The sequence below is a fragment of the Megalops cyprinoides genome, chromosome 14 (genome assembly GCF_013368585.1).
Source record: "Megalops cyprinoides isolate fMegCyp1 chromosome 14, fMegCyp1.pri, whole genome shotgun sequence".
Taxonomy (NCBI): Eukaryota; Metazoa; Chordata; class Actinopteri; order Elopiformes; family Megalopidae; genus Megalops; species Megalops cyprinoides.
In genome coordinates, this window is record NC_050596.1 from 11,669,321 (window position 1) to 11,694,325 (window position 25,005).

A 25,005-nucleotide genomic window follows, 5' to 3' on the forward strand; every position below is an offset into this window, starting at 1 on the left:
GGGGGAGGGGGGTCTATCTCCCCCTAAGAGGACTTTCATATTGGTGAGTTTGTGGGGGCGTGTCTTACCACACTGAGGAGTCTCTACCTGCCCAGGGCTCGGCAGCTCAGAAATCTCCAATCACGGGCACTGCACAGACAACCTGCAAATAATATTCCTCATCATCTTCAGCATTATTCATCAGTGGCCGTTTGATTCCTCTGAAGACCTCTCTTTCTCCCCGGGTGTTCCTCTTCCAGGTATTGACAATAGCTGTCCAATTGTCTTTTTCAATCTGCTGATTGACTAGAGAATACATTAAATCTAGCACCGGTGGATTATTTCAGAGTAATTAGAAGTGGTGCTCTTCAGCAAAATGATATGCTCTGCGCAACAAAATATTCAACTTTCAAAGATAATTGCCCATGGTTCAAAAAATCAAGCGTGACTCCTCTTTACAGAGAGATAATGGTTTAAATCATTGTTGTTTTCAGGTTAACAGGAGATAACACTACTGTGAGAATGGCTAAGTGTTTAGAACAGCATTAAAGACAGGTGCACAAGTGTTGTGTGTGGGTTTGGGTGCACACGTGGGAGCAGTCAACGTTAGGAACCGCACTCCTCCGCTTGTCCAGCAGAGGCCAGCATGCCACAGAGGAATAACACAGACCTGCAGTACCTGCTGGCCTCCTGGCTGCAGCAGTATCTGAATGGGACATGGAGTTCACCAGGGCCTCTGGCTACCAGCACCCACCTGTCGTCCCACCCCCTTCAGCACCAAAGCCATGCTCAGCGCCCGGATCAGGGCGAGGGTCAGGGCGTGGTCTACATCCTGCTCATGGTCGGCCTCTTCAGCTTCTTCACCTTCGGCATCATGCTCAGCTACATCCGCTCCCGGAAGATGGAGAGCTCCCAGGATCCCTTTCACCAGTACATTGCCCGAGACTGGTCCCGGGCGATGGTCCCCCCATCTGCTTCACAGGCACTGGCCCGGGTGACCCCCAGCCACGCCTACATCAAGAGGGACCCCCTCGTCATCGGCAACCCCTCCGCGCTGGTGCAACTACCAGGCTGAGGAGTTCTTGAGGATCTTGAGTGATGGAATGTGACAGATCTGTGGTCACTATGCAGATCTGTGACTGTGTGCACATGCTACCATTTAGTGTTAGAGAGGGTGAGTGATGCTTCATAAACCCCAGAGATGGGTTAAGAGGGTTAAATGCGTCATTGGAGCACAAACAAACTGTTTATCTATGGAGATTCATATAAGTGATTGACAGCATATGGGAGCTCAGACAAATACAGTGCCAGTCAAGTTTGGACACAACTTTTATTCTTTATTTTTATGATTTTCCACATTTTGTAATAATAGTAAAGACATCAAAACTATGAAGTCACACAAATGGAATTATGCAGTGGCCAAAAAAAGTGTTATAAACGAATCAAAACGAACAAAATCTTATATTTTAGATTATTCAAAGTAGCCAAAAATATTTTTTAAAAATAATATTTTTTGGGAAAGAAATTCATACATAGGCATCAACTTCACTAGTTATAATTGTCTAATAAACATATTTGAAGCGTTTAAGCATGAGTCTTCAGATGTCTTTGAATGCATGTTGTTTTCCCATTATCTGGTACTGTAGGTGGCTTGCTTCCATCTCTACCGCTGACACCACTGGAGTGCAGCAACAGCCAGTAGATAGAGAAGGCTGAGAACTTACAAACATCCTGTTTTTAATTATTTTACATGGTGGAAAACCTGCCAATTGAAATAACCTATTAGCAGCTGACTTCCTTTAATACCTTGTTTTCATCCGATAGCCTTACATTGATAACATTTTAATTTTTCAAAAAATAATGACACAGAAAACGAAATTACAATGCACTCATGAACCCACAAGGATGGATGTTAGGTAATGCAAAATATTTGTATGCTTCTATATGTCTATAATTCTATATTGAAATTATGCATCACATGATTCACAAAATAAAAGCAAGTTTCACACTGGTTCTGTTGAATAAAAAAGCCTATTCTTCATCCAGCTTTATTAATGTATAAATTGGGATTTTGAGACTCTGGGTCCTTTAAAGGCAGAACATTATTTGGGATGAATTCAATCCATGGAACCAGCAAATGAGAACCCGAGATGGATATCGCAGGCTCTTTTCACCATTATTTTTACTTACAGAGTTGTTTTATTTTTAATTCAAAATTTGTTTTCAATTTACTTCCATAATTATAATTTGGAGAACAGAGGCTCATTTGTGTATCTGCCATGGCATGTATTTTTGGATCTAGAAATAAAAGAGCTGACACCAGGTAGCAGTATATAATACTTAAATCAGTATTATATACTGCCACCTGGTGTCAGCTCTTTTATTTCTAGATCCAAAAATTCTATGTATTACTCATCCCTTTGCTTTATCAGAAGTCATATCCATTTTATGCAAGTCACATTCAAAAATATATTTCCTGATTAATAAATTAAAAGGGATAAAATATCACAGTACATTGAATGTCATTATCTCTGCATTATGCTCTTTCACGTTCACTTCTGTACAACAAAGAAAGTCCCACGAGACCAATATCACATGGTGTGATAGGTAGAACAGATGATATTAAGGAATTATGTATCAAAATGTATGTATGTACTAATTTCTCCCAGCTAACTACTAACTGAAATCTGATTTAAAAAGGGTGCAGTAACCTTTGGTACAAAGCTCTCCCCGGTAGACTCCCTGTGTCTTTGTGAAGGAGGGTCATTTCTCAGGGACTGCATCTGAAGTAGTCCTTTGTGAGAAAACTGTTTTTTACATAAAAAAAACTCACTATTTACACAACACTGTGCCTTTGTACAATTAAAACATTGTGTATTAATATAAACATGTAGTTTGTTAAGCAGTTTCAGTGGTTCATAACAAGTTGATCATTTGGATCAGCTGTGTTGGAGCAGGGAGAGATCTAAAAACATACAGGACAAGGGGTCCTCCAGGAGAGGTTTGGGAAACGCTGTCCTAGAGGCTACTCCACCATCAACGTACGCCATCTGGCAGACAGTTTCCTTCGGGATGGTTCTAGCTACGTAAATTGTACTGTAAGGTTATATAATAATCACTGCTACTTATGTACCTAAATTCTTTTTAATAAGAACAATAATTAAACACAGAAAGTAAATGTATGAATTAAAATTAGTCACTATTTGTAAAGTGTAGGTCCATGTGTCATCTAAGCCTGTTTAATAAAAATGCATCGTTGTTACTCCTTTACGTACTGGTTCTGCTGCATTGTTATCTCTCCTCAGTTTTGTGACACCCAAGTTCTCTTTGCAGCAACGTCAGTGATAATGATTTACTGCCCATTCCCAACCTTATCAAGACGAATTCTGCCATTTTTGGGGTTACACATATTACTAATATTCTGCTTACCTTCACAAAGATACGTTGTGACACACATTCATTTGAGAATGCATCAATGTGTGGCCCAGATTTTATGAATGTAATTCTGCTGTGCTTTGGCACCTCCCTTTTGTGAACTGTACATTAGATGTACATTTAAATTTTAGAAATTGTCCCATAGCAGGCGCTGTTATCCAGAATGACATGAAGATGAGTATCTGATTAAAAATGTACCCTGGAAACATTACAACAATGTTTTCTTACAGTGTAAAAACTCCAATTTAAACACCAATACAGTGTAGCATGGTCACATTTCTAATGGAGAAATATTCCAGTATTTGCACGTTTTGTACAATTTGACTAAATCAGTTTATTGTGGGTGTGTCAGTGGATGAGTATGGTTTCTGCTGACTTACAATAGACAAGGAGACCATATAGAACAGGGAGTGACCATCAGACACAGAGCACACAGAAGAAGGAGAATCCATGCATGAACAGCACATAAAACAAGGAAAAACTTCCAGACATGGAAAGCACATAGACCAAGGAGAAGCCAACAGACATGAAGAGCATCCCATCAAAGAAGAAAATGAACACGGAGAGTACAGAACAAAGAAAAACCTACAGGTAGCCCCTGTCTGTCACATTTCCTTTAATCTTTTGTACAGACTGTGGAACCTGGAAAACAATGTAGTATCATGCATGCCTGAGACAATTATCATATTGGACAGTAATTATTCACTGTTGCTGGGTGTTAATTCGTCAGATACAAATATATTCATTTCAGGATTCAGAATTTTAATATCATGCATTATAAAAAATTAAAGTCAGTTTAATAAACAGCTTTGATAAAATAAATATTAAGAAGCACGTGAGAATACAATAGGGATCATCTGCAGTATTATGAAGAGGGGTTTGGGGGTTCTGACAGTCTGGTTGGCAGTATGGGATGCTGAGTCAGGACATAGAGGCAAGGATTCACAGTTCTCTTATTTATTAAGAGGCCAGCACAGATGGTACATAGATACAGTAATACATTCGTAATGTACATTACTGTAATTGTGTATGGGTGAACTTGGTGAACATTATGCAACTGTCTTTGCTGTGTGTGCATGTGTGGTTGTGTAAGCTGAGAAATACATTCTCACCAATGTGACTAGCAGAGGTCATTTACAACAAGTCTGTAACTGCCGCATACTTTTTGCATATATTATTCTCAATGGGTGTCATTCATGATAATCAAACAGTCTGCAAAAAAAATAGACTGGAATTAGGCATAAAAGTAGGATTGACTGAGCATATGAGTATTATTAACTGCATTTAACAACAATAGAATCTAGTTATTTGATGCCTCTTTGCAGGTTAGAAACGTATAAAATGCTGAATTTGCTGAATGTGAATTTGTACAATAAATATTCATAACACAGAACAGAATGAGTGTGAGACGTACTGTAATTAAAAAGGAAAATATAATTCATTATGAGCTTTGTCTTTGCTGTAGGTTTGCGCATGAGTAAACATATAAGTTGAATAATGTCATTGTTGTTAACGGATTGTAAATCAAGCAAAGAAAATTAACCAATGACTGGCTCTTTGACACAGACAATAAGACAATTGTCCTGTCTAAAATGCATTTGATTGAAATCAGCTCAAATATTGATAACGTTTAAAACTGGAGAGACAAAAATCGTTACACATTTAAACAATTGCACAATTATGACAACATTGGCGATTACTCTTTGGCTTGACATCCGTGAGGCAAAATACCATAAAGACAATCTTCTCATAATAATTTTTCTCTCCACATTCCATGAGACAGGCAAATTGTTCCGTGCCCTCATGGTGGGTCAGGTCAGAATAGGCACTTGGTCCATGGTAGATGATCCAGGGTTCCTCCCACCTTGATGCGTCTGGAGGAGACTTGTTCAGGTACACCCCCATGTCTCCCCTCTTTCTGGTGGGGTGGGAATACAGCAGCCATCTTGCTGCGCTCTGGCCGTCCTTCTGAACACCATCTTCATCCTCTGAGAAGGGCTTGGGGAAGCTTATCACACTACCTTGGCAGCCATTTCTCTCTTCCGCAAGCTTTGGGACTAAGTTTGCTTTCTCAAAGCTGGCTCCTTCATTCTTGCTCAGAGCCTCCACTCTTTGTAACTGGCAGCAATTGGTATTACGGGCATTGCAGTACAACTGTGAAATGCCTTCATGGTCGATAATCTCAGCCATTTGACACTCACAACTTTCCTTATCAATCTGATCCCCAACAAGCCACGTTTCACCCTGGTCATCACTGTAGAAGGCGAAGGCATGAGGCTTAACACAGCAGCAACAGCAGCAGCAGAAGCTGCAGCAGCAGTAGGTAGGTATCTTGTAGGCATAGGCTGGAACGATGAGCCTCCCGCTCTTCATCTGAATACCATGTCCGGGTCCGACAGCAAAAGTGGCCCAATCTTTAACATGTTCACCAATTGGAATCTCTATCGGGCCTTCTTTCTGGTTCCAGCTCTGGCCTTTGTCATTGGAGGAGATGTAACACAACCGGGCTGCATTCTTACGCTTTTGTATCTGCTGTTTCTCTGTTACGCCGTCTTTAACACAGATGAAGAAGAGGAACAGCGTGTTGGAATTCCTCTCGTAGACTGGACAGGGGTTCATGGTGCGGTGGCCAGGAAGACTAGCACTTTGCAGCTCTTCTAATGGTGACCACTGTAGTAGATTCAAAAGTGTTAAGATGAATTTTTATTGGTTAACTGAATAAAAACAATGATAGACTTATTGAAAAAAACCTGAATATTGCATGTAACAAACATGCAACAAAACATGCAATAATAACTGCAAAACCTTTAACACAGTTGTCAATTGATGCAAATTAATAATTAATAGTAGTTTGTGAGAAACAGGGTAAAGGTCTACTTTTCATTACGCAACAACCAGTTGAACATATGAACCTTGATGTATAATCAGACGAACATACAAATGTCAATACACAAATACCTCAATGTTTTCATTTTTGCGAATTCCCCTCCGCATCACCAAGAGTTTGGCATCCCCATCCTTTGGAGTAGTGCGCTTTTCTGCAAAGGCTAAATATGTCTCTTGCCCAGATGTCTCCTCTCTGAAGGAGATGAGAGCTGGGATTCTGTATGTTTCACCATTTTCTTTCTGCTGGAACAAGGTTGTCTTTATAGGTGTAAATGGAATTTTGTCTAATTTTGTCATGGCCATTGCTGAGTGATGAACCTGCAAACAATCAATATTAATGAAAACCTACATTTAACACATTGAATATGCATTCCATTTAAATGCTGCTTACATGGAGTTTCTAAATGCAGGCCTTTGTAAACGAGGTAGCAACTTCAAAAAAAAAATTAGCTTTCTACTTAAATATTACCTTGATAACAAATAATAATAATTTAATAATTTGATACTCATTCACATACCTGTCCTTAGTCACATATAGTTGAAAAACATAAATCATCCACTCGGTTACAAAATGTAGGCTTACAATGTAATTTGATGAAAGCTTTCATTACCAGGGAAACAGTTCAGAACAGAGTTCTCTCACCTTATTCACCAGAGAGTGTGACAACGATCAGTATGGTAAGAGAAGTAAAAGTTGCCAAATGACAGTAGGCACAGAAGCCTTCTCTGTACCTGTGTATCTGTGTATTTTATACTACTGTTTATAGTATCTGTAGGGTGGAGTCACAGGATGTGTGTGTGTTTTTTTTCTTTTCACAAGCTTCATTAGGTCTTCAATGAAACTTCTAAGAATGTTCGAATTGGGAGATTTCCTCGGTAGCCAGCCAAATTTTTGTTTATGATCAACAAGGCAGAAAACAGACCATTGTGATCAGAGACTCTCTTGCAAATGCAGTCGGATTGTTTCCTACATGTGCAGTAACTCATTGTACCAGTCCAATATGCATATACATGTATACAATATAGATACATACGTCGCTAACCAACCTCCAAAGCTTAGCACACTGATCTCTGGGGAAATCATGTTGTGCTCAGATTTTAAAAAGATGTTTTTTTCAAAATAATTTGCTTCAAGTTAGAGTAATGCTACTAGGAACTGCAGTTGCTGCTAATTATAGTGGTAGACCGTTTTTGCAAATGAGTCTGATCACAACAGCGGAGCAGATGCGCTTATCCAGAGATACTCGTACAGTTATTATATAATTCTTTTACATGTCTCCATATAGGAGCAAGTAAAATAAGTGGTCAGTGGAGCCAAAATGAGCAAAGCAATAGGAATAAAGGACCTACAGAATGCTACATGTACCTACATGGACCTACAACTGCTAAATGTTATGTACAGCAGGCATGTTTTGACAGAAGTGTTATCGCTCCTTATGATTCTAAAGTCCTTCAAAAATTACCCTAGAGTTCCACTGGAGCATAATATAGTGCTGTTAACCGCTGAGATAGATGGAAAATTTCTTAAGGTGATTGAAGCACTATAGGCTATTATGCTCCTTTTGAATGTGTGTAGTCAGTAATTTTAAAACTGGATAGTTTCCAAACCCGTCTGGTATAAAAGAGGGGGATGTGCTCTCACCTACACTGATCGCCTTACATGTTAATGATTTAGCTGTCAAAATTAAATGTGAGACCCCGGTAGTAAAGGCAGCAGATACGATCTTAGGTAAATTACTCTGTACTTATGACAGTATTCTTTTAGCTGAGACAGAAAGTGACCTACAGAATATGCGGGAGAAAGTATTGTGAGTACAGTATGGTGCTGTCAGTGGAGACTCAAGAAAAAAAAAAACAATTATGCACTTTAGGAAGAGTTATAGCATGCTTTAGTGACTTTTTCTTTGACCCAACACACCCATCATGTACTGAGATTTATAAATGTCTTGGCTTCATTTAGATGAAGATATGGCCCTTATGGCATTAGGTTGCTTCGAGACTCGTCAAGCAGAGTCTGGGGATCAGCCCTTAACATAAAGTAAGCACTGCAAAGAACGCGGTTACAATATTTACTCTCAGCTGTATCAATCGCATGTACTGTATACCCAGTGTTAGATTAGGTGGCAGGTATATGGGCTTCATTCATGATAACCAAACAGTCTTCAAAAGAAATAGACATAAAGGTAGGGTTAACTGAGAATAGGAATATTATGAACTGCACTTAACAGCAATAGAATCTGGTTATCTGATGTCTCTTTGCAGCAAGGGTGTAGGTTTGGTCCTAACATTGGTAGGGACACAACAGTCAACATCAACACTTTTATATTCAGTTGGCCTACCAGTTTCAGTATATTACCTCATTTTCTATTCTGTAGTATTCCTTGTTTTCTGTGTTTTTCTCATGATGGTCCTTGCTGTCTATTTAAACAATCCAAACACATGCCTACGTCGGTCATTCACAGATACAAACTGTTGGCAAATATCTTTAAGATCTACTTGGTCAAGGGCCTCTTGATGTACATGGCATACAGCTACATTATTAAGGCGCTGCTGAGACATGGCAGATGTTAACCAAGTTTCAGTCTTTTGAGTGCACTAAAGCTTCACTCAGCTTCAGCTGAGGTCACAGGGGCCTGAACCTTCAAACTATCTCTGTTTATCTCTAGATACTGTCCAATGACATCATCCATTTGCCCAGTAAGGAGAACATTCTATTTTAACATTACCATTCTATTCATTATAACTGAAAACTGAACTACTGGTAAGGACCTGATTGTTGCTGCAATGCCTCTGACAGTTGTGCCACCAAGCAAAGTTAAGTATTCATTTTGGCACGGTGGACTGACATAATCATGGCAACAGCTGAGCCAAGAGGAAAGAACAGGGTCATCATTTGAAAGTAACTTCACAAGGTGGTACAAATTCCCTTCATTTGCCTCATGTCCTCGAAATGCTACTCCCTGCCTAGCAAGATACCTTACAGCACCCATTGTTTTCTCCAGACAATGCCTTCCCTCTTCCTGTGTTTTAGCCCATGCACTTGATATTTGTGTGTGAACTGGAGTTTGGTGCTGTGCATTGATTATAACTGCATAATGGTGTGCTTTGCTGGCTTGGTGGCGACTAAAGCTACCGGTGGCATTCTTCCAATTATTCAAACCCTTTGTGCAGAAGGCGGGGTCATTCTTTTTTCCTAAAGTGGTCTTTTTTATGGTGTATGCCTTGACACACTCAAAACGCAGTGTTGAACTATAGTGAGGCCATGGACACTGACTGTATCAGTTCGCCTGAAACCGCAACATCTTGTTTGGAAATTGCTGTACTTCTATGAATTTTGGATCAGGCTGGTATGGCTCACTCCCCATGTCCATGACACTACTACAATGACTTGCTTCAGGATCATACTCACTCACACTGACTGTTTCCTAAAGAGAAAACAAAACTTAACCTGGTCTATATCAACATTAGCCAATTATTCTTTTGCATCCTGTGTTTTGATGTTAACTTACAACTAAGTTAACATCAAAATAGGCAGACCTTGGTTACATTACATGTAAATTGGTAATTTACAATTAATCCATAATAGCATGTTTAATCACAGTATCATTTTATTTTTGAGGGCAATTTTAAATATTGAGTGAATAGGATCTTATGAAACCAACTTGTTCTGATGTAAGTGTAGTCTTTACTTAAGTACTAGCTCCTGCCTATAGGAATGAGACTTAATGCAACATCCATGAGCACTTGAAAGTTTTATTTCATTGGGCTGCGGCTTATTGAGTTTCTCATTGATTTATCATGAATGACTGTATCAATGAAGAGAGAGAGAGAAAAAAAATAAATATATATAAACACCCAGAAAGGAAACTTGAAGACTCTACATTTATGTTACAATCTTAAATTCCCTCTACAATTATGACTGCTTAGAATGGTGTACACCTGCTACTGATCATTTGTATTGGGCCCATATAATTATTGTGCACAGTCGGGTAGAAGTCAAGAGGTACCTCTTAAGTGGAAAAGAAAAAAAAATACATATATATATAAAAACACAACCGCTGAATGTACTCCAGGTGTTGTCCTTGTCACTCGTCCAGTAAGACACACAGTCCGATTGGAGTGTCTCACTTGAATAGTTGAAAACAATGCTGCCCAATGAGTTTACTTTAAGAGACGTAAACGAAGCTGTCCATGCACTTACTTGAACAGATGAATCCCATGGCAAGGCGCGGTGTGGGTTTGGAATGCAGCAAAACAGTAACAATGAAAAAAAAAAATTAATTAAAAACAGTTTCTCAGGAAATGTCTCCCTCCAGTGGCCACAACGCCAACAAGGCCATGGCCGTTCTGCCTGGAACTCTTTAACGCTACTGGTGGCAGTGGCAATTATATTTATCTCTGCAAACGTAGATGTTATGCACCACATGTAGCACATGCATAATGCTGAGCAAGGAATAGAATGCAAATGGCTTGCAACTGCAACGTCATATTACAAACAGAGAAATAGAATAGAAAATAAAAGTCTCAGTGTCCATATCATCATACACTGACTGGTTATATATATACATACATTTCGCACACATTATTGTATGAGCCCAAAGACTCATATCGCTACGTTTAATATCCAAAAGTATGTGTTAGCTAAAGGCTAGATGGACAAGGGTACAGTAACATTTGGGACAAAGCTCTCCCCAGCAACTTCCCTTTCTGTGTCTTGGTGAAGGAGGGTAATTTCTTAGGGACTGCATCGGAAGTGGTCTTGTGTGAGAAAACTCATTTTTTATCGAACACTGTGCCTTTGTGCAATTAAAATATTAATCACTAGAAAAACTACATGTAGCCCTCAACATAGTACAGTAATCATGATTTGGTTTGAATGGTCCTGAAGAGCTTAGAAAGAGCTAGCAACCCCAAAATGTGGGCAGGTCTTTTGCTATTGTGGATAGTCATTATTTAGCAAAACTGCATGGATTTTCATAAGATGTTTCCAGCTCTGCCTTTGGCAAACATACAATAATGTTAGACTGAATTTTAGCTTATCAAGATCTCATGCCCGTGTATGGAAGCTAAGAGGACTTTGGCAGTTAGAACCTATTAAGATGTATTCGGGAAACTGCATAGCTCAAGTCGAGAATATCACAGAAATAAAATATTACCCTCTTCTCCATCTCCCTGAAACACAGGGAAATACCAACAGGGACAGGAAAGCCTCAGATTGTACAAAAGCAGCCTTTATTTACAAAAAAGCGAGAATAAATTAAAAGCTGGTATATTTTTTTTTAAAAATCTCAGTCCATCCATCTTTTGACTCCTGGCACACGTGATCCTGGCCAGAGATGTCCATCAGGGGAATATCCTCCGGGGCTAGCCAATCACGTTTTCACCATCCGCAGAGAGGACACGCCTCCTCTTATGCAATTGATTGCCACTCCTATGAGACAGAGATACACAGCACATTGCAGTCACGTCACGCTAGCATGCAAGCATAGAGGGTGCTGTGGAGAGGCGAGCCTAAGGTATTAGAAATGGAGATTCCAAAAGGGTGAAAAACACACATAAGTAAGCCCTTGCGCACACTTACATGGAAGCACCATTGAAAATGCTCTCACACCATTTTGCTCCTGTTCTGTCCACACTCTCACACTCTCTCAGTTTATACTCACCAACACATATATTGAACCCTACATTGATACACACTGTATTGATACAGTGTTGGAAGTCTCTACAGGAAAGTGTTTTGACTCCGCAGCATTTACGTAGCAGTGAGTCAGAAAAATTGTGCACAGACTCAAGTCATTGTGTAAAATCAAATGTCTGAGCAATGCTCGACAAGCCAAGCTTTTAATTTTTCTTTTACATTAGTTTAATTGTTTCTGCTCTTGTGTTGATTTCCTCAGGCAAAGCTAGAAAATCAGGAAGCGCAGAATCCACAATTCTGTTTACAACCTCTACCGGATGACAGGGGCATGCAAACACTTATGACCGTTCTGCCTTAGCAGATGCTCTTATCCAGAGCAATGGGTTACAGTTTTATCCATTTATACAGCTCGATGTTCACTGAGGAAAGTGCGAGGTAATGTAGCTTTCCCCAGGGTACAACAGCAGTGCCCCCGCGGGGAATCAAACCAGCAGCCTTTCTGTTATAAGCCCCGCTCCTTAACCACTGTGCCACACAGAGTCACATGACCCTCTGGTTCAGACACACTCCCTGACGCACCTGTCCCCCCCGGCGGCTCAGTCCTCCTTCTTGCCATCTATGAGCTGCTGGGTCTGCTGAGCGAGCCGCCTCTTCATCTCCATCTGCCTCTTCAGCGCCTCCTCGGCCTTCTTGCTCTGGTACATCTTCACAGCGGCGAATCCCAGGCACAGCAGCAGGGTCTTGGCTGCCAGGATGTAGAAGAGCAGCGGCACGTTGTCTAGGGCCTGGGGAAGGGGGGGGGTTTAAATCCGTGGAGGCTTTGGTTGTGAATATAACACGCACCAGGTTTAAGCAACAGTCAGCCCACATGCACCACCCAGTTCTGTGTCAGAGGCACTGGTTTTATGTACCCTTTCCAAATTTAAGACAAACAGGTTTAATGCGTTTTTAACTTCCCAACTTCAGGACATAACTGAAGAGTCCGGCCGCCAAAGGTAAACTTTGGAACAGAACACTCAAAGCACTCAGTCCCAGTAAAGAAAGCCATCTGTTTACACAGCAAGTGCTGCACAAACCCACTAGTCATGAAATTACACCATAACTTTAATCTAGTCATGTGTCCACTATCACGCCATACACATAACAATGTCAATGGGTCCATCTGTGCAACGCTTGGTCCTAACCAAAGTCTGTAAACATGCAGACAATCTAAATTAGGGTATGATCAGCGACAAACCCTGGTGCAGTGCAATCTGACTTCAAAGAGGACTAAATGACATGCTATGAAACACAGTTATAACCGGGATACAGGCTACAATTCGCCTTTGCCTCATTCCCCTGGACACAGACATGGACACACACACATGTAGGGAGGCGGGGGAAGGAGACTGGCTGAGCAGCTGCAGGGTCAGGGGGAAAAGGAGGAGCTGAGAGGTGAAGAGGTGAAGGCTGGGGGGGGGGGGGGTGCTACAACTGAAACCCCTGACACTGTTGCTGTCAGTCAGAAACACCCATTCCATAGCACACTACTGTCGACCACCATGCCTGCGCCGGCTTGCGAGACCATGTGACTCCTAAACGCTGCGGGCTAGCTGCTAAATCAATGCCCGTTTGGTAACTAGCTAACGCTACACTTTGAATGTTAACAATCAGCAACTTGAGATGGCTCATTTAACAAGCTTATTAGTACAATGTGTAAATCTGACAAACTTAACTTCTATCGGGTCATTTCCTGCATCGTTGCTGAGTGACAGAGTGGTCACTTTCACAGATTTCAGCCCGGTTTAGCTAGGTACCATTAGCCGCACGAGTTAAAATTGTATAAAGTGGAATAGTAAGTATGTCAAAATATACGACCGTAGAGAGTGCAAGGACCTTTCACATGCATACGCCAATATGTTCAGGAATTAATAAGCGCCTGTGACGCACAGTGACAGATAACTAGCAAAACTACGTTTCTTTCGTAGACACTGCAAGCAATATAGCTACTAAAAGAGGTTAGCTCGCTAGGGTTCCCCAGGCAACTCTATCGCTTCAGTGCACTGCAAAGCACACTTTCAAACAAAACTATCGATTATTCAGAATAACACTAGCTCCAAATTACATGAATCGAAACATTTCAGCTACAGTCCCACCTTCCAGTTGATCATTTTGATTCCGGCTTGACGTCAGTCGTTCACCAAAGACGCAATTTCTTCCCGGGAGGGGGAGGAGGAACGTTTAACTGCTTTGTGGGCGTGAATAATGTAAATCTCACCAATGATAAAGGAATACACATGTGACTAACATATCAAGAGACCAATAGAAAGTCGCTTAATGTTCCTGAAGGTTCTAGAGGCCAGAGCCATGTAGAGAGACACATGGCTCTGCCAGAGACCAACGTAGACTGGCAAATCAGAGGCACGTTGATGAGATAGGGCTCGTTTATTTGCGAAGCGCGAAGAGGAGAATCAACAGGGTAACATAAGTACTTGTCATAGTGTAACAGTATACTATACCCCTACTATATTTAGTATAGCATATAGTGTAATATACATATTACATATTTGTTATACGGATATAGGCATCAGTGTCGAGCCAATGCAGCTTAAATTATGCTAAATGGATGGATCTCTGTAATGAACAGTGCTCTTTATTAATCTGTCTAGGAGAGTGAAGAGGAGTGAATCTACGGAGTGCTTACTTTGGACATATGGTGGTCACGAGGAAAAAGACTGCATATGATGTTTTTCATAAAACAGATTAACCTATACGGTTCGCAAGTATTTATGGGGAAAAGGAGTAGTTTGCCTTCAATATGGTGGTACCCGAAGGTAAATAGTTACTGCTGCTACTGGGCTTGGTGTTCTTGGTTCTTTTGCCTCCTTGTAAACAGTAAACCCTTTTCTTTCTTTTTTTTTTATGTCACCAGCTCCTGAAAAGGTGACATTTTATAAACTGGAACCGCTTCCTTCTTGCTTAACGTGTGGTAGCACAATACTTTGCAAACACTAGCGGTGCGGTTCATGAACTGTTCACTGAGCAAAGGCAGGAAAGTTTTCTCAGGCTACGTACAAGTTCTACAAACTCCTAGAAGGTACTCAACCGTCAACGTGCCATATGGCGGACAGTTTCCTTCGGGAAGTTTCTAGGTACGTAAATTGTACTGTAAGGTTACATAATAATCACTGTTATTTATGTATCTAAATTCTCTTTAATAAGAGCAGTAATTAAATACAGAAAGCAATGTATAAATTAAAATTAGTCACTATTTGTAAAGTGTAGGTTTATGAATCCATGTGTCATCTAAGCCTGTTTAATAAAAATGCATCGTTGTTACTCCTTTACGTACTGGTTCTGCTGCATTGTTATCTCTCCTCAGTTTTGTGACACCCAAGTTCTCTTTGCAGCAACGTCAGTGATAATGATTTACTGCCCATTCCCAACCTTATCAAGACGAATTCTGCCATTTTTGGGGTTACACATATTACTAATATTCTGCTTACCTTCACAAAGATACGTTGTGACACACATTCATTTGAGAATGCATCAATGTGTGGCCCAGATTTTATGAATGTAATTCTGCTGTGCTTTGGCACCTCCCTTTTGTGAACTGTACATTAGATTTACATTTAAATTTTAGAAATTGTCCCATAGCAGGCGCTGTTATCCAGAATGACATGAAGATGAGTATCTGATTAAAAATGTACCCTGGAAACATTACAACAATGTTTTCTTACAGTGTAAAAACTCCAATTTAAACACCAATACAGTGTAGCATGGTCACATTTCTGATGGAGAAATATTCCAGTATTTGCACGTTTTGTACAATTTGACTAAATCAGTTTATTGTGGGTGTGTCAGTGGATGAGTATGGTTTCTGCTGACTTACAATAGACAAGGAGACCATATAGAACAGGGAGTGACCATCAGACACAGAGCACACAGAAGAAGGAGAATCCATGCATGAACAGCACATAAAACAAGGAAAAACTTCCATACATGGAAAGCACATAGACCAAGGAGAAGCCAACAGACATGAAGAGCATCCCATCAAAGAAGAAAATGGACACGGAGAGTATAGATCAAACAGGTAGCCCCTGTCTGTGACATTTCCTTTAATCTTTCATACAGACTGTGGAACCTGGAAAACAATGTAGTATCATGCATGTCTTAGACAATTATCATATTGGACATTCATTATTCACTGTTGCTGGGTGTTAATTCGTCAGATACAAATATATTCATTGCAGAATTTTAATAATATCATGCATTATAAAAAATTAAAGTCAGTTTAATAAACAGCTTTGATAAAATAAATATTCAGGAGCACGTGAGAATACAATAGGGATCATCTGCAGTATTATGAAGAGGGGTTTGCAGGTTCTGACAGTCTGGTTGGCAGTATGGGATGCTGAGTCAGGACACGGAGGCAAGGATTCACAGTTCTCTTATTAAGAGGCCAACACAGATGGTACATGGGTACAGTAATACATTCGTAATGTACATTAATGTAATTATGTATGGGTGAACCTGGTGAACATTATGCAACTGTTTTTGCTGTGTGTGCATGTGTGGTTGTGTAAGCTGAGAAATACATTCTCACCAATGTGACTAGCAGAGGTCATTTACAACAAGTCTGTAACTGCTGCATACTTTTTGCATATATTATCCTCGATGGGTGTCATTCATGATAATCAAACAGTCTGCAAAAGAAATAGACTGGAATTAAGCATAAAAGTAGGGTTAACTGAGCGTACAAGTAGTATTAACTGCACTTAAAAGCAATAGAATCTGGTTATTTGATGTCTCTTTGCAGGTTAGAAATGTATAAAATGCTGAATTTGCTGAATGTGAATTTGCACAATAAATATTCACAATACACAGAACAGAGTATAAGACGTACTATAATTATAATGGAAAATATAATTATGAGCTTTGTCTTTGCTGTAGGTTTGCACATAAGTAAATATATTAGTTGAATAATGGCATTGTTGTTAATGGGTCTTAAATTAAGCTGGTGCAGCTCATTAACAAATGACTGGCTGTTTGACACAGGCAATGACTATTGTAATTAAACAGACAATTAACAATGAGACAATTAGCCTGTCTAAAATGCATTTGATTGAAATTAGCTGAAATATTGATAACGTTTAAAACTGGAGAGACAAAAGTCGTTACACACTTAAACAACTGCACAATTATGACAACATTGGCGATTACTATTGCTTGACATCCGTGAGGCAAAATACCATAAAGACAATCTTCTCATAATAGTTTTCATCTCCACATTCCATGAGACAGGCAAATTGCTCCGTGCCCTCATGGTGGGTCAGGTCAGAATAGCCACTTGGTCCATGGTAGATGATCCAGGGTTCTTCCCATTCTGATGGGTCTAGAGGAGACTTGTTCAGGTACACCCCCATGTCTGCCCTGTTGTTGGTGGGGTGGGAATACAGCAGCCATCTTGCTGAGCTCTGGCCATCCTTCTGAACACCATCTTCATCCTCTGAGAGGGGCTTGGGGAAGCTTATCACACTACCTTGGCAGCCATTTCTGTCTTCCACAAGCTTTGGGACTAAGTTTGCTTTCTCAAAGCTGGCTCCTTCATTCTTGCTCAGAGCCTCCACTCGATAGTCTTTGGTATTACGGGCATTGCAGTACAACTGTGAAATGCCTTCATGGTTGACAATCTCAGCCATTTGACACTCGCAAGTTTCCTTATCGATCAGCTCCCCAACATGCCACGTTTCACCCTGGTCATCACTGTAGAAGGAGAAGGCATAAGGCTTAACACAGCAGCAACAGCAGCAGCAGAAGCTGCAGCAGCAGTAGGTAGGTATCTTGTAGGCATAAGCTGGAATGATGAGCCTCCCGCTCTTCATCTGAATACCATGTCCGGGTCCGACAGCAAAAGTGGCCCAATCTTTTTTCATCTTTTCATCAATTTCTTTAAACTTTTCACCAATGTCTATGGGGCCTTCTTTCTGGTTCCAGCTCTGGCCTTTGTCATTGGAGGAGATGTAACACAACCGGGCTGCATTCTTACAGTTTTTTATCTGCTGTTGCTCTGTTACCCCGTCTTTAACACAGATGAAGAAGAGGAACAGCGTGTTGGAATAACTCTCATAGACTGGGCAGGGGTTCATGGTGCGGTGGCCAGGAAGACTCGCACGTTCCAGTTCTTCCAATGGTGACCACTGTAGTAGATTCAAAAGTGTTAAGATGAGTTTTTATTGGTTAACTGAATAAAAACAATGATAGACTTATTGAAAAAAACCTGAATATTGCGTGTAACAAAACATGCAATAATAACTGCAAAACCTTTAACACAGTTGTCAATTGATGCAAATTAATAATTAATAGTAGTTTGTGAGAAACATAATAGGATTTTATTGGTTAATTGAATAAAAACAATGACAGACTTGAAAAACCTGAATACGGCCATGTAAGAATACATGCAATAATAACTGAAATTACTTTTACACAGTGGTCAATCAATGCAAATAAATACTTAATAGTATAGTACAACAGTGGTAAAGGTCTACTTTTCATTATGTGACAATGGAGTATAACCAGACGAACATACACACGTCAATATACCAATACCTCAATGTTTTCATTTTTGCAAATTCCCCTCCGCATCACCAGGAGTTTGGCATCCTCATCCTTTGAAGCAGTGCGCTTTTCTGCAAAGGCTAAATATGTCTCTAGCCCACATGTCTCCTCTCTGAAGGAGATGAGAGCTGGGATTCTGTATGTTTCACCATTTTCTTTCTGCTGGAACAAGGTTGTCTTTATAGGTGTAAATGGAATTTCATCTAATTTTGTCATGGCCATTGCTGAGTGATGAACCTGAAAACAATCAATATTAATGAAAACCTACATTTAACACATCGAATATGCATTCCATTTAAATGGTCCTTACATGGTGTTTCTAAATTTATATAAGGTAGCAACTTAAAAAGCTTGGCTTTCTACTTAAATGTTACCTTGATAACAAATAATAATTTTGTAATTTGATACTCATTCACATACCTGTTCTTAGTCACTTATAGATAAAACACATAATTCTTCCACTTGGTTACAAAATGTAGGCTTACAATGTAATGTAATGAAAGTTCTCATTACCAGGGAAACAGTTTCAGAGTTCTCTCACCTTATTCTTCAGAGAATGTGACCACGATGTATCGTAAGAGAAGTAAATGTTGCCAAATGACAGCAAGCAAAGAAACCTTCTGTTTCTATGTATGTATGTATTTTATTACCTTTTATAGTGTGTGTAGGGTGGAGTCACATTTTTAAGATTCAGTAGTTCTTCAATGAAACTTCCAAGAATTTTCGAAATTGGGGATTTCCTCTGCAGTCAGGCCGACCGCTGTTTTTGCCTTTTAGGGAAGTTGTCGATTGTCAAAATGTGTCAATAAAACACAAATAAAATAAAATAAAATGAGTCTTCCCAGACCAACTGTCTGGTATTCAGGAACATTTTGGCAATGTCACAACGCTGGAAGAGAAATTATTTAATTGGTAAATACTTCTTTTTTCACATGTAACCAATTTGAGAATTTTCAATCGCTTGTAAAAACCTTACACTCCATTCCACAAGTCCTTACACTCCACAAACTGAAAAATGGCCAGAGATGTTCTTGACTTTCTGAAAATGTTTGTTTATGATCAACAAGGCAGAAAACAGACCATTGTGATCAGAGACACGGCCTCTTCCAAATACAATCGGATTGTTTCCTAAATATGCAGTAACTCATTGTACCAGACCAATAGACATATACATGTATACAATATACATACATATGCTGCTATGCAACTTCCTAATTCAGACCGTTTTTTTTCAAATGAGTATGATCACAACAGTGGAGCAGATGCGGTTATCCAGAGATAAGTGCACCTGCACAAGTATACCTCTATTTTGACAATTTATGAATGTAGAGCCAGCATTTGCGGAGATACAGCAGTTAATAAAAAACATATTTTCAAACATGGAAGTGAAATCCTCTTGCTGTTCTCTTGCCCAGAGATTTGAATGGGGGTAAAATTACAGTGTTTTTTTAAACCGTCATCACATCACTGAACAGAAGACATTGTGAGAATCTGCACATGTGTACCCCTATTTTCATGTATAGCTTATGCTTCTAGAGCCAGACTTCAAGTTGACATGACTGTGTAAAAATGTACTGTTCAGAGCCGGGAGTAAAATCTCTTTTCCATTCTTTCTGTTTGCAGCTATGCACAGCTGTACCTGTTGGTTGCTTAGCAACATTCTAAAACAAACTGCCATTTGACACCAGCTGTCTCTGTTTGGCTCCATTGCAGCAATTTAAATGTTAACTGTCAAATCTGGTTAGAGTGACGGGATACCAAAGTCTGAACAAAGGCTCATATCTCAAAAACCATACATCACAGCTCTTAGATGAAGACATTATGAGAATCTACCCAAATTGTCCTCCCATTTGATGTATAAATTATGCCTATAGTCCCAGAAATGAGGGAGAGTTTGCAGTTTGAAAAGTTTGCAAAAGAGGAGTTGCTGTCTGTCTTATAATACAACTCCGCACAAGAACCAAGAATATTTGGAATGTTGCCAAGCAACCAAAATTCAAAACCAGCTGTCATTTGACACCAGCTTTCACTGACTGGCTCAGCTGCAGCAATTTAAATGTAAACTGTCAAATCTGGTCAGAGTGGGTATTCATTATTCACTATTGCTTGGTATTAATTTTTCAGATACAAACATATGCATGTCAGGATTTAGAATTTTAATTATATTACGTGTTCTACACAATTAAAGTTAGTTTAATAAACAGTTTTGATAAAATAAATATTCAGGAGCACGTGAGAATACAATAGGGATCATCTGCAGTATTATGAAGAGGGGTTTGGGGGTTCTGACAGTCTGGTTGGCAGTATGGGATGCTGAGTCAGGACACGGAGGCAAGGATTCACACTTGTCTTGTTTATTGAAATCACAACACAGAAGGTACATAGGTACAGTAATATATTTGTAATGTGCATTACTGTAATTGTGTATGGGTGAACTTGGTGGACATCGATATGTAACTGCCTTTACTGTGTGTGCATGCGTGGTTGTGTAAGCTGAGAAATGCATTCTCACCAATGTGACTAGCAAAAGTCACTTTCAACAACTATATAACTGATGCATATTTTAGCATGTATTATCCTAGATAGATTTCTTTGTCGATAATCAAACAGCCTGCAAAAGAAACACGCTGTGGTGCATTAGGCATAAAAGTAGGGTTAACTGAGCACATGAGCATTACTAACCACACTTAACAGCGATAGAATCTGGTTATATCACGTCTCTTTGCAACTTACAAATGTACAAAGTGAGTATGTCATGTAATATTAAGTGACATTATACACTAAATATTCACAATACATGGAATAGAGTGAGTAAATTAAGTACTGTAATTGAAATTGAAGATACAATTTATTATGAGCTTTGGCTTCACTGTGTGTCTGCATGAACGTAAGTAAACATATTAGTTCAACAAAAGCATTGCTGTTAATAGGCCTTAACTGAAGCAGGTGCAGCTCATTAACCAATACCTGGCTCTTAGACACAGATAATGAGTATCACAATAAATAAATAAAAAACAATTAACAATGAAACAATTAGCCTGCTTGAAATGCACTTGATTGAAATGAGATCAGGTATTGATAAGATGAAAAGTGGAGAGACAAGGATCCTTACAAATTTAAAAAATCGCACAATTATGAAAACATCCAAAATCACAACATTTCATTATGTCCTTGAGGGAGAATTCCACAAAGACAATCTTCTCATCATAATTTTCATCTCCACATTCCATGAGACAGGCAAATCGCTCCGTTCCCTCATGGTGGGTCAGGTCAGAATAGCCACTTGGTCCATGGTAGATGATCCAGGGTTCTTCCCACCCTGGTGCGCCTAGAGGAGACTTGTTCAGGTACACCCCCACGTGTTTCCTCTTTTTGGTGGGGTGGGAATACAGCAGCCATCTTGCTGAGCTCTGGCCGTCCTTCTGAACACCATCTTCATCCTCTGAGAGGGGCTTGGGGAAGCTTATCACACTACCTTGGCAGCCATCTTTCTCTTCCACAAGCTTTTGGACTAAGTTTGCTTTCTCAAAGCTGGCTCCTTCATTCTTGCTCAGAGCCTCCACTCGATAGTCTTTGGTATTGCGGGCATTGCAGTACAATTGTGAAATGCCATTATGGTTGACAATCTCAGCCATTTGACACTCACCAGACTCCCTATCAATAAGCTTCCCAACAAGCCACGTTTCACCCTGGTCATCGCTGTAAAAGGAGAAGGCATGAGACTTAACATTGTGTGGGATACTGTAGGCATAAGCTGGAATGATGAGCCTCCCGCTCTTCATCTGAATACCATGTCCGGGTCCGACAGCAAAAGTGGCCCAATCGTTTTTCATCTTTTCATCAATTTCTTTAAACTTTTCACCAATGTCTATGGGGCCTTCTTTCTGGTTCCAGCTCTGGCCTTTGTCATTGGAGGAGATGTAACACAACCGGGCTGCATTCTTACGCTTTTTTATCTGCTGTTGCTCTGTTACCCCGTCTTTAACACAGATGAAGAAGAGGAACAGCGTGTTGGAATAACTCTCATAGACTGGGCAGGGGTTCATGGTGCGGTGGCCAGGAAGACTAGCACTTTGCAGCTCTTCCAATGGTGACCACTGTAGTAGATTCCAAAGTGTTAAAATAGGATTGTATTGGTTAATTGAATAAAAACAATGGTAGACTTGAAAAACCTGAATACGACCATGTAATAATAACTGCAATACCTTTTACACAGTTGGTAATCAATGCAAATTAATACTTAATAGTACAGTAGAATAGTAGTTAAGGTTTGCTCTTAATTACATGACAATGGAGTATAACCAGATGAACACACAAATGTGAATTTACAAATACCTTAATATTTTGATTTTTGCGAATTCCCCTCCGCATCACCAAGAGTTTGGCATCCTCATCCTTTGAAGCAGTGCGCTTTTCTGCAAAGGCTAAATATGTCTCTTGCCCAGATGTCTCCTCTCTGAAGGAGATGAGAGCTGGGATTCTGAAAGTTTCGCCATTTTTTTTCCGCTGGAACAAGGTTGTCTTTATAGGTGTAAATGGAATTTTACCCGATTTTTTCATGGCCATTATTGAATGATGAACCTGGAAACAATCATCATTAATGGAAACCTACACTTAACACATCAAATATGTATTTAACTTGAAAGCTGGTCATATGGAGTTTCTAAATTTATATAAATAAGGTAGCAACTTACAAAAACCTGGCTTTCTAATTTGTTACCTTGATAACAAATAATAATAATTTCATAATTTGATGCTCATTCACATACCTGTCCTTAGCCATGTATAGTTGACACATATAATTCACCCACTCTATTTCAAAATGTAGGCACACAGTGTAATGTAATGAAAGTTCTCATCATCAGGCAAACAGTCTAGAAAACATAGTTCTCTCACCTATTCTCCAGAGTCTGTGACAGTGATCAGTATCGTAAGAGAAGTAACAAGTTGTCAAATGACAGCTAGCAAAGAAGCCTTCTCTTTCTACACATCTATGTATTTTACCCGCCTTTTTATACTTTGTGTAGGGTGGAGTCACAAGACATTAAAAGCTTCAGTAGTTCTTTAATGAAACCTCCAATTACATGCGAATTGGGGGATTTCATTGAGACGACCATTGGTTTTGCCTTTTAGCCAGGTTGTCGACTGTCAAAATGCGTCAATAAAGTACAAATAAAATAAAATAAAATTAGTATTCCAGTACCAACTGTTTAGTATTCAGGGACGTGTAGGCAATATCACAATGTTGGTGAATAAATTGTTCAATTGGTAAATACTTCTCTTTCACATGTAAGCCTTTTGAGAAATTTCAATAGCTTCTAAAAACCTTACACTACATTCCACAGATCTTGTCCTTGATTTTCTGAAAACATTTGTTTCTGATCAACAAGGCAGACAACAGACCATTATGTTCAGAGACATTGCCTCTTCAAAATGTATATATCCTATTTAGAGCCATCAGATTGTTTATTTAATTAAAAGTAACTTATTGTACCAGGTCACCATACATTGTATTTTTCAGAGACATCTACGATCAGTAAGCTCTTTGTAATTGCTGATTGATTAAACATCGAATTTATGTTAATAATTCAGGACCAGAAAAAAATAGGTGCTTTACAACTTAAAAATCATTAGCATGTAAAGACATAAGGAATGTTCAATCGTCATGAAAATTCAGCTCAGTAAAAAAAGAATACTTCAAGGGCATGTATATGCTACTATGAGAACATGCCCAAAAGAAAAAAAACATGCACAATACTAAATCACATATCTACAGCATTCTGCTGTGTTTATGATGTTCAAATGATAACTAGTTCTCAAACCCGCATGATATAAAACAGGGGGATGTGCTGTCACCTACAATGTTTGCCTTGTATGTTAATGATTTAGCTGTTGAAATTAAACATGAAAACTTGGGAGTAAAGGTAGCAGATACGATGGTAGGTAAAACACTCTGTGCTTATGACAGTATTCTTTTAGCTGAGACAGAAAGTGACCCACATAATATCCGGGAGAAAGTATTGTGAGTATTGTGAATGTATGGTGCTGTTAGTGGAGACTCAAGAAAAAAAAAAAACAAAAACAATTTATTCACTTTAGGAAGTGGCAAAAGATGGTTAAGTGACTTTATCTGTTGCAACATGGCCATCATGTACTGAGACATAAAAGTCTTGGCTTCATTTAGATGAACGTTTGACTCTTGAGGCATTACATTGCTTCCAAACTCGGCAGACAGGGTCTTGTGATCAGTCCTTAATAAAAGTAAGCACTACACAGAGTGTGGTTACAATACTTACTCTCAACTATATCAATCATGTGTATGCATGAGTATTATTAACCACACTTAACAGCAAAAGAATCTGATTATATGATGTCTCTTTACAGCTTACCAGTGTACAAAATCCTTATGCCATGCAATGTTAAGTGCCATTACACACTAAATGTTCACAATACACAGAACAGAGTGAGTA

General features: G+C 39.4%; 5 protein-coding genes across 5 annotated transcripts; 1 reads left to right on the forward strand and 4 right to left on the reverse strand.

Moving 5' to 3' along the window:
* Positions 1-625: 625 nt before the first annotated feature.
* Positions 626-1,054, forward strand: LOC118788726. Its single transcript, XM_036544757.1, has 2 exons — positions 626-940; positions 1,001-1,054. The coding sequence occupies exons 1-2, from the start codon at positions 626-628 to the stop codon at positions 1,052-1,054; spliced, it is 369 nt and encodes a 122-aa protein (XP_036400650.1).
* Positions 1,055-5,027: 3,973 nt separating this feature from the next.
* LOC118789236 (sialidase-3-like) lies at positions 5,028-6,603 on the reverse strand. The gene is made up of 3 exons (XM_036545582.1): positions 6,373-6,603; positions 5,115-6,084; positions 5,028-5,050 (listed from the first exon to the last, which is right to left on the reverse strand). The coding sequence occupies exons 1-3, from the start codon at positions 6,601-6,603 to the stop codon at positions 5,028-5,030; spliced, it is 1,224 nt and encodes a 407-aa protein (XP_036401475.1).
* Positions 6,604-11,601: 4,998 nt separating this feature from the next.
* Positions 11,602-14,137, reverse strand: LOC118789571 (small integral membrane protein 11A-like). Its single transcript, XM_036546052.1, has 3 exons — positions 14,074-14,137; positions 12,518-12,723; positions 11,602-11,731 (listed from the first exon to the last, which is right to left on the reverse strand). The coding sequence occupies exons 1-2, from the start codon at positions 14,086-14,088 to the stop codon at positions 12,535-12,537; spliced, it is 204 nt and encodes a 67-aa protein (XP_036401945.1). The 5' UTR covers positions 14,089-14,137; the 3' UTR covers positions 11,602-11,731; positions 12,518-12,534.
* Positions 14,138-17,139: 3,002 nt separating this feature from the next.
* Positions 17,140-18,757, reverse strand: LOC118789237 (sialidase-3-like). The gene is made up of 2 exons (XM_036545583.1): positions 18,527-18,757; positions 17,140-18,117 (listed from the first exon to the last, which is right to left on the reverse strand). Exons 1-2 carry the CDS (start codon positions 18,755-18,757, stop codon positions 17,140-17,142), a joined length of 1,209 nt encoding a protein of 402 aa, XP_036401476.1.
* Positions 18,758-19,994: 1,237 nt separating this feature from the next.
* Positions 19,995-23,101, reverse strand: LOC118789238 (sialidase-4-like). The gene is made up of 3 exons (XM_036545584.1): positions 22,871-23,101; positions 21,693-22,632; positions 19,995-20,002 (listed from the first exon to the last, which is right to left on the reverse strand). Exons 1-3 carry the CDS (start codon positions 23,099-23,101, stop codon positions 19,995-19,997), a joined length of 1,179 nt encoding a protein of 392 aa, XP_036401477.1.
* Between the last annotated feature and the right edge of the window lie 1,904 nt (positions 23,102-25,005).

Bases quoted from the DNA above. Each gene is read 5' to 3' on its own strand.
- LOC118788726 (XM_036544757.1), top strand. From the start codon at position 626: ATGCCACAGAGGAATAACACAGACCTGCAGTACCTGCTGGCCTCCTGG. The intron at 941-1,000 runs GTCCCCCCATCT...GCCTACATCAAG, and splicing joins GAGACTGGTCCCGGGCGATG to AGGGACCCCCTCGTCATCGG.
- LOC118789237 (XM_036545583.1), bottom strand. From the start codon at position 18,757: ATGGCCATGACAAAATTAGATGAAATTCCATTTACACCTATAAAGACA. The intron at 18,118-18,526 runs GTATTGGTATAT...AATCTACTACAG, and splicing joins GCAAAAATGAAAACATTGAG to TGGTCACCATTGGAAGAACT.
- LOC118789238 (XM_036545584.1), bottom strand. From the start codon at position 23,101: ATGGCCATGAAAAAATCGGGTAAAATTCCATTTACACCTATAAAGACA. The intron at 22,633-22,870 runs GTATTTGTAAAT...AATCTACTACAG, and splicing joins GCAAAAATCAAAATATTAAG to TGGTCACCATTGGAAGAGCT.
- LOC118789236 (XM_036545582.1), bottom strand. From the start codon at position 6,603: ATGGCCATGACAAAATTAGACAAAATTCCATTTACACCTATAAAGACA. The intron at 6,085-6,372 runs GTATTTGTGTAT...AATCTACTACAG, and splicing joins GCAAAAATGAAAACATTGAG to TGGTCACCATTAGAAGAGCT. The intron at 5,051-5,114 runs GTAATCGCCAAT...TTGTCTCTCCAG, and splicing joins CACGGATGTCAAGCCAAAGA to TTTTAAACGTTATCAATATT.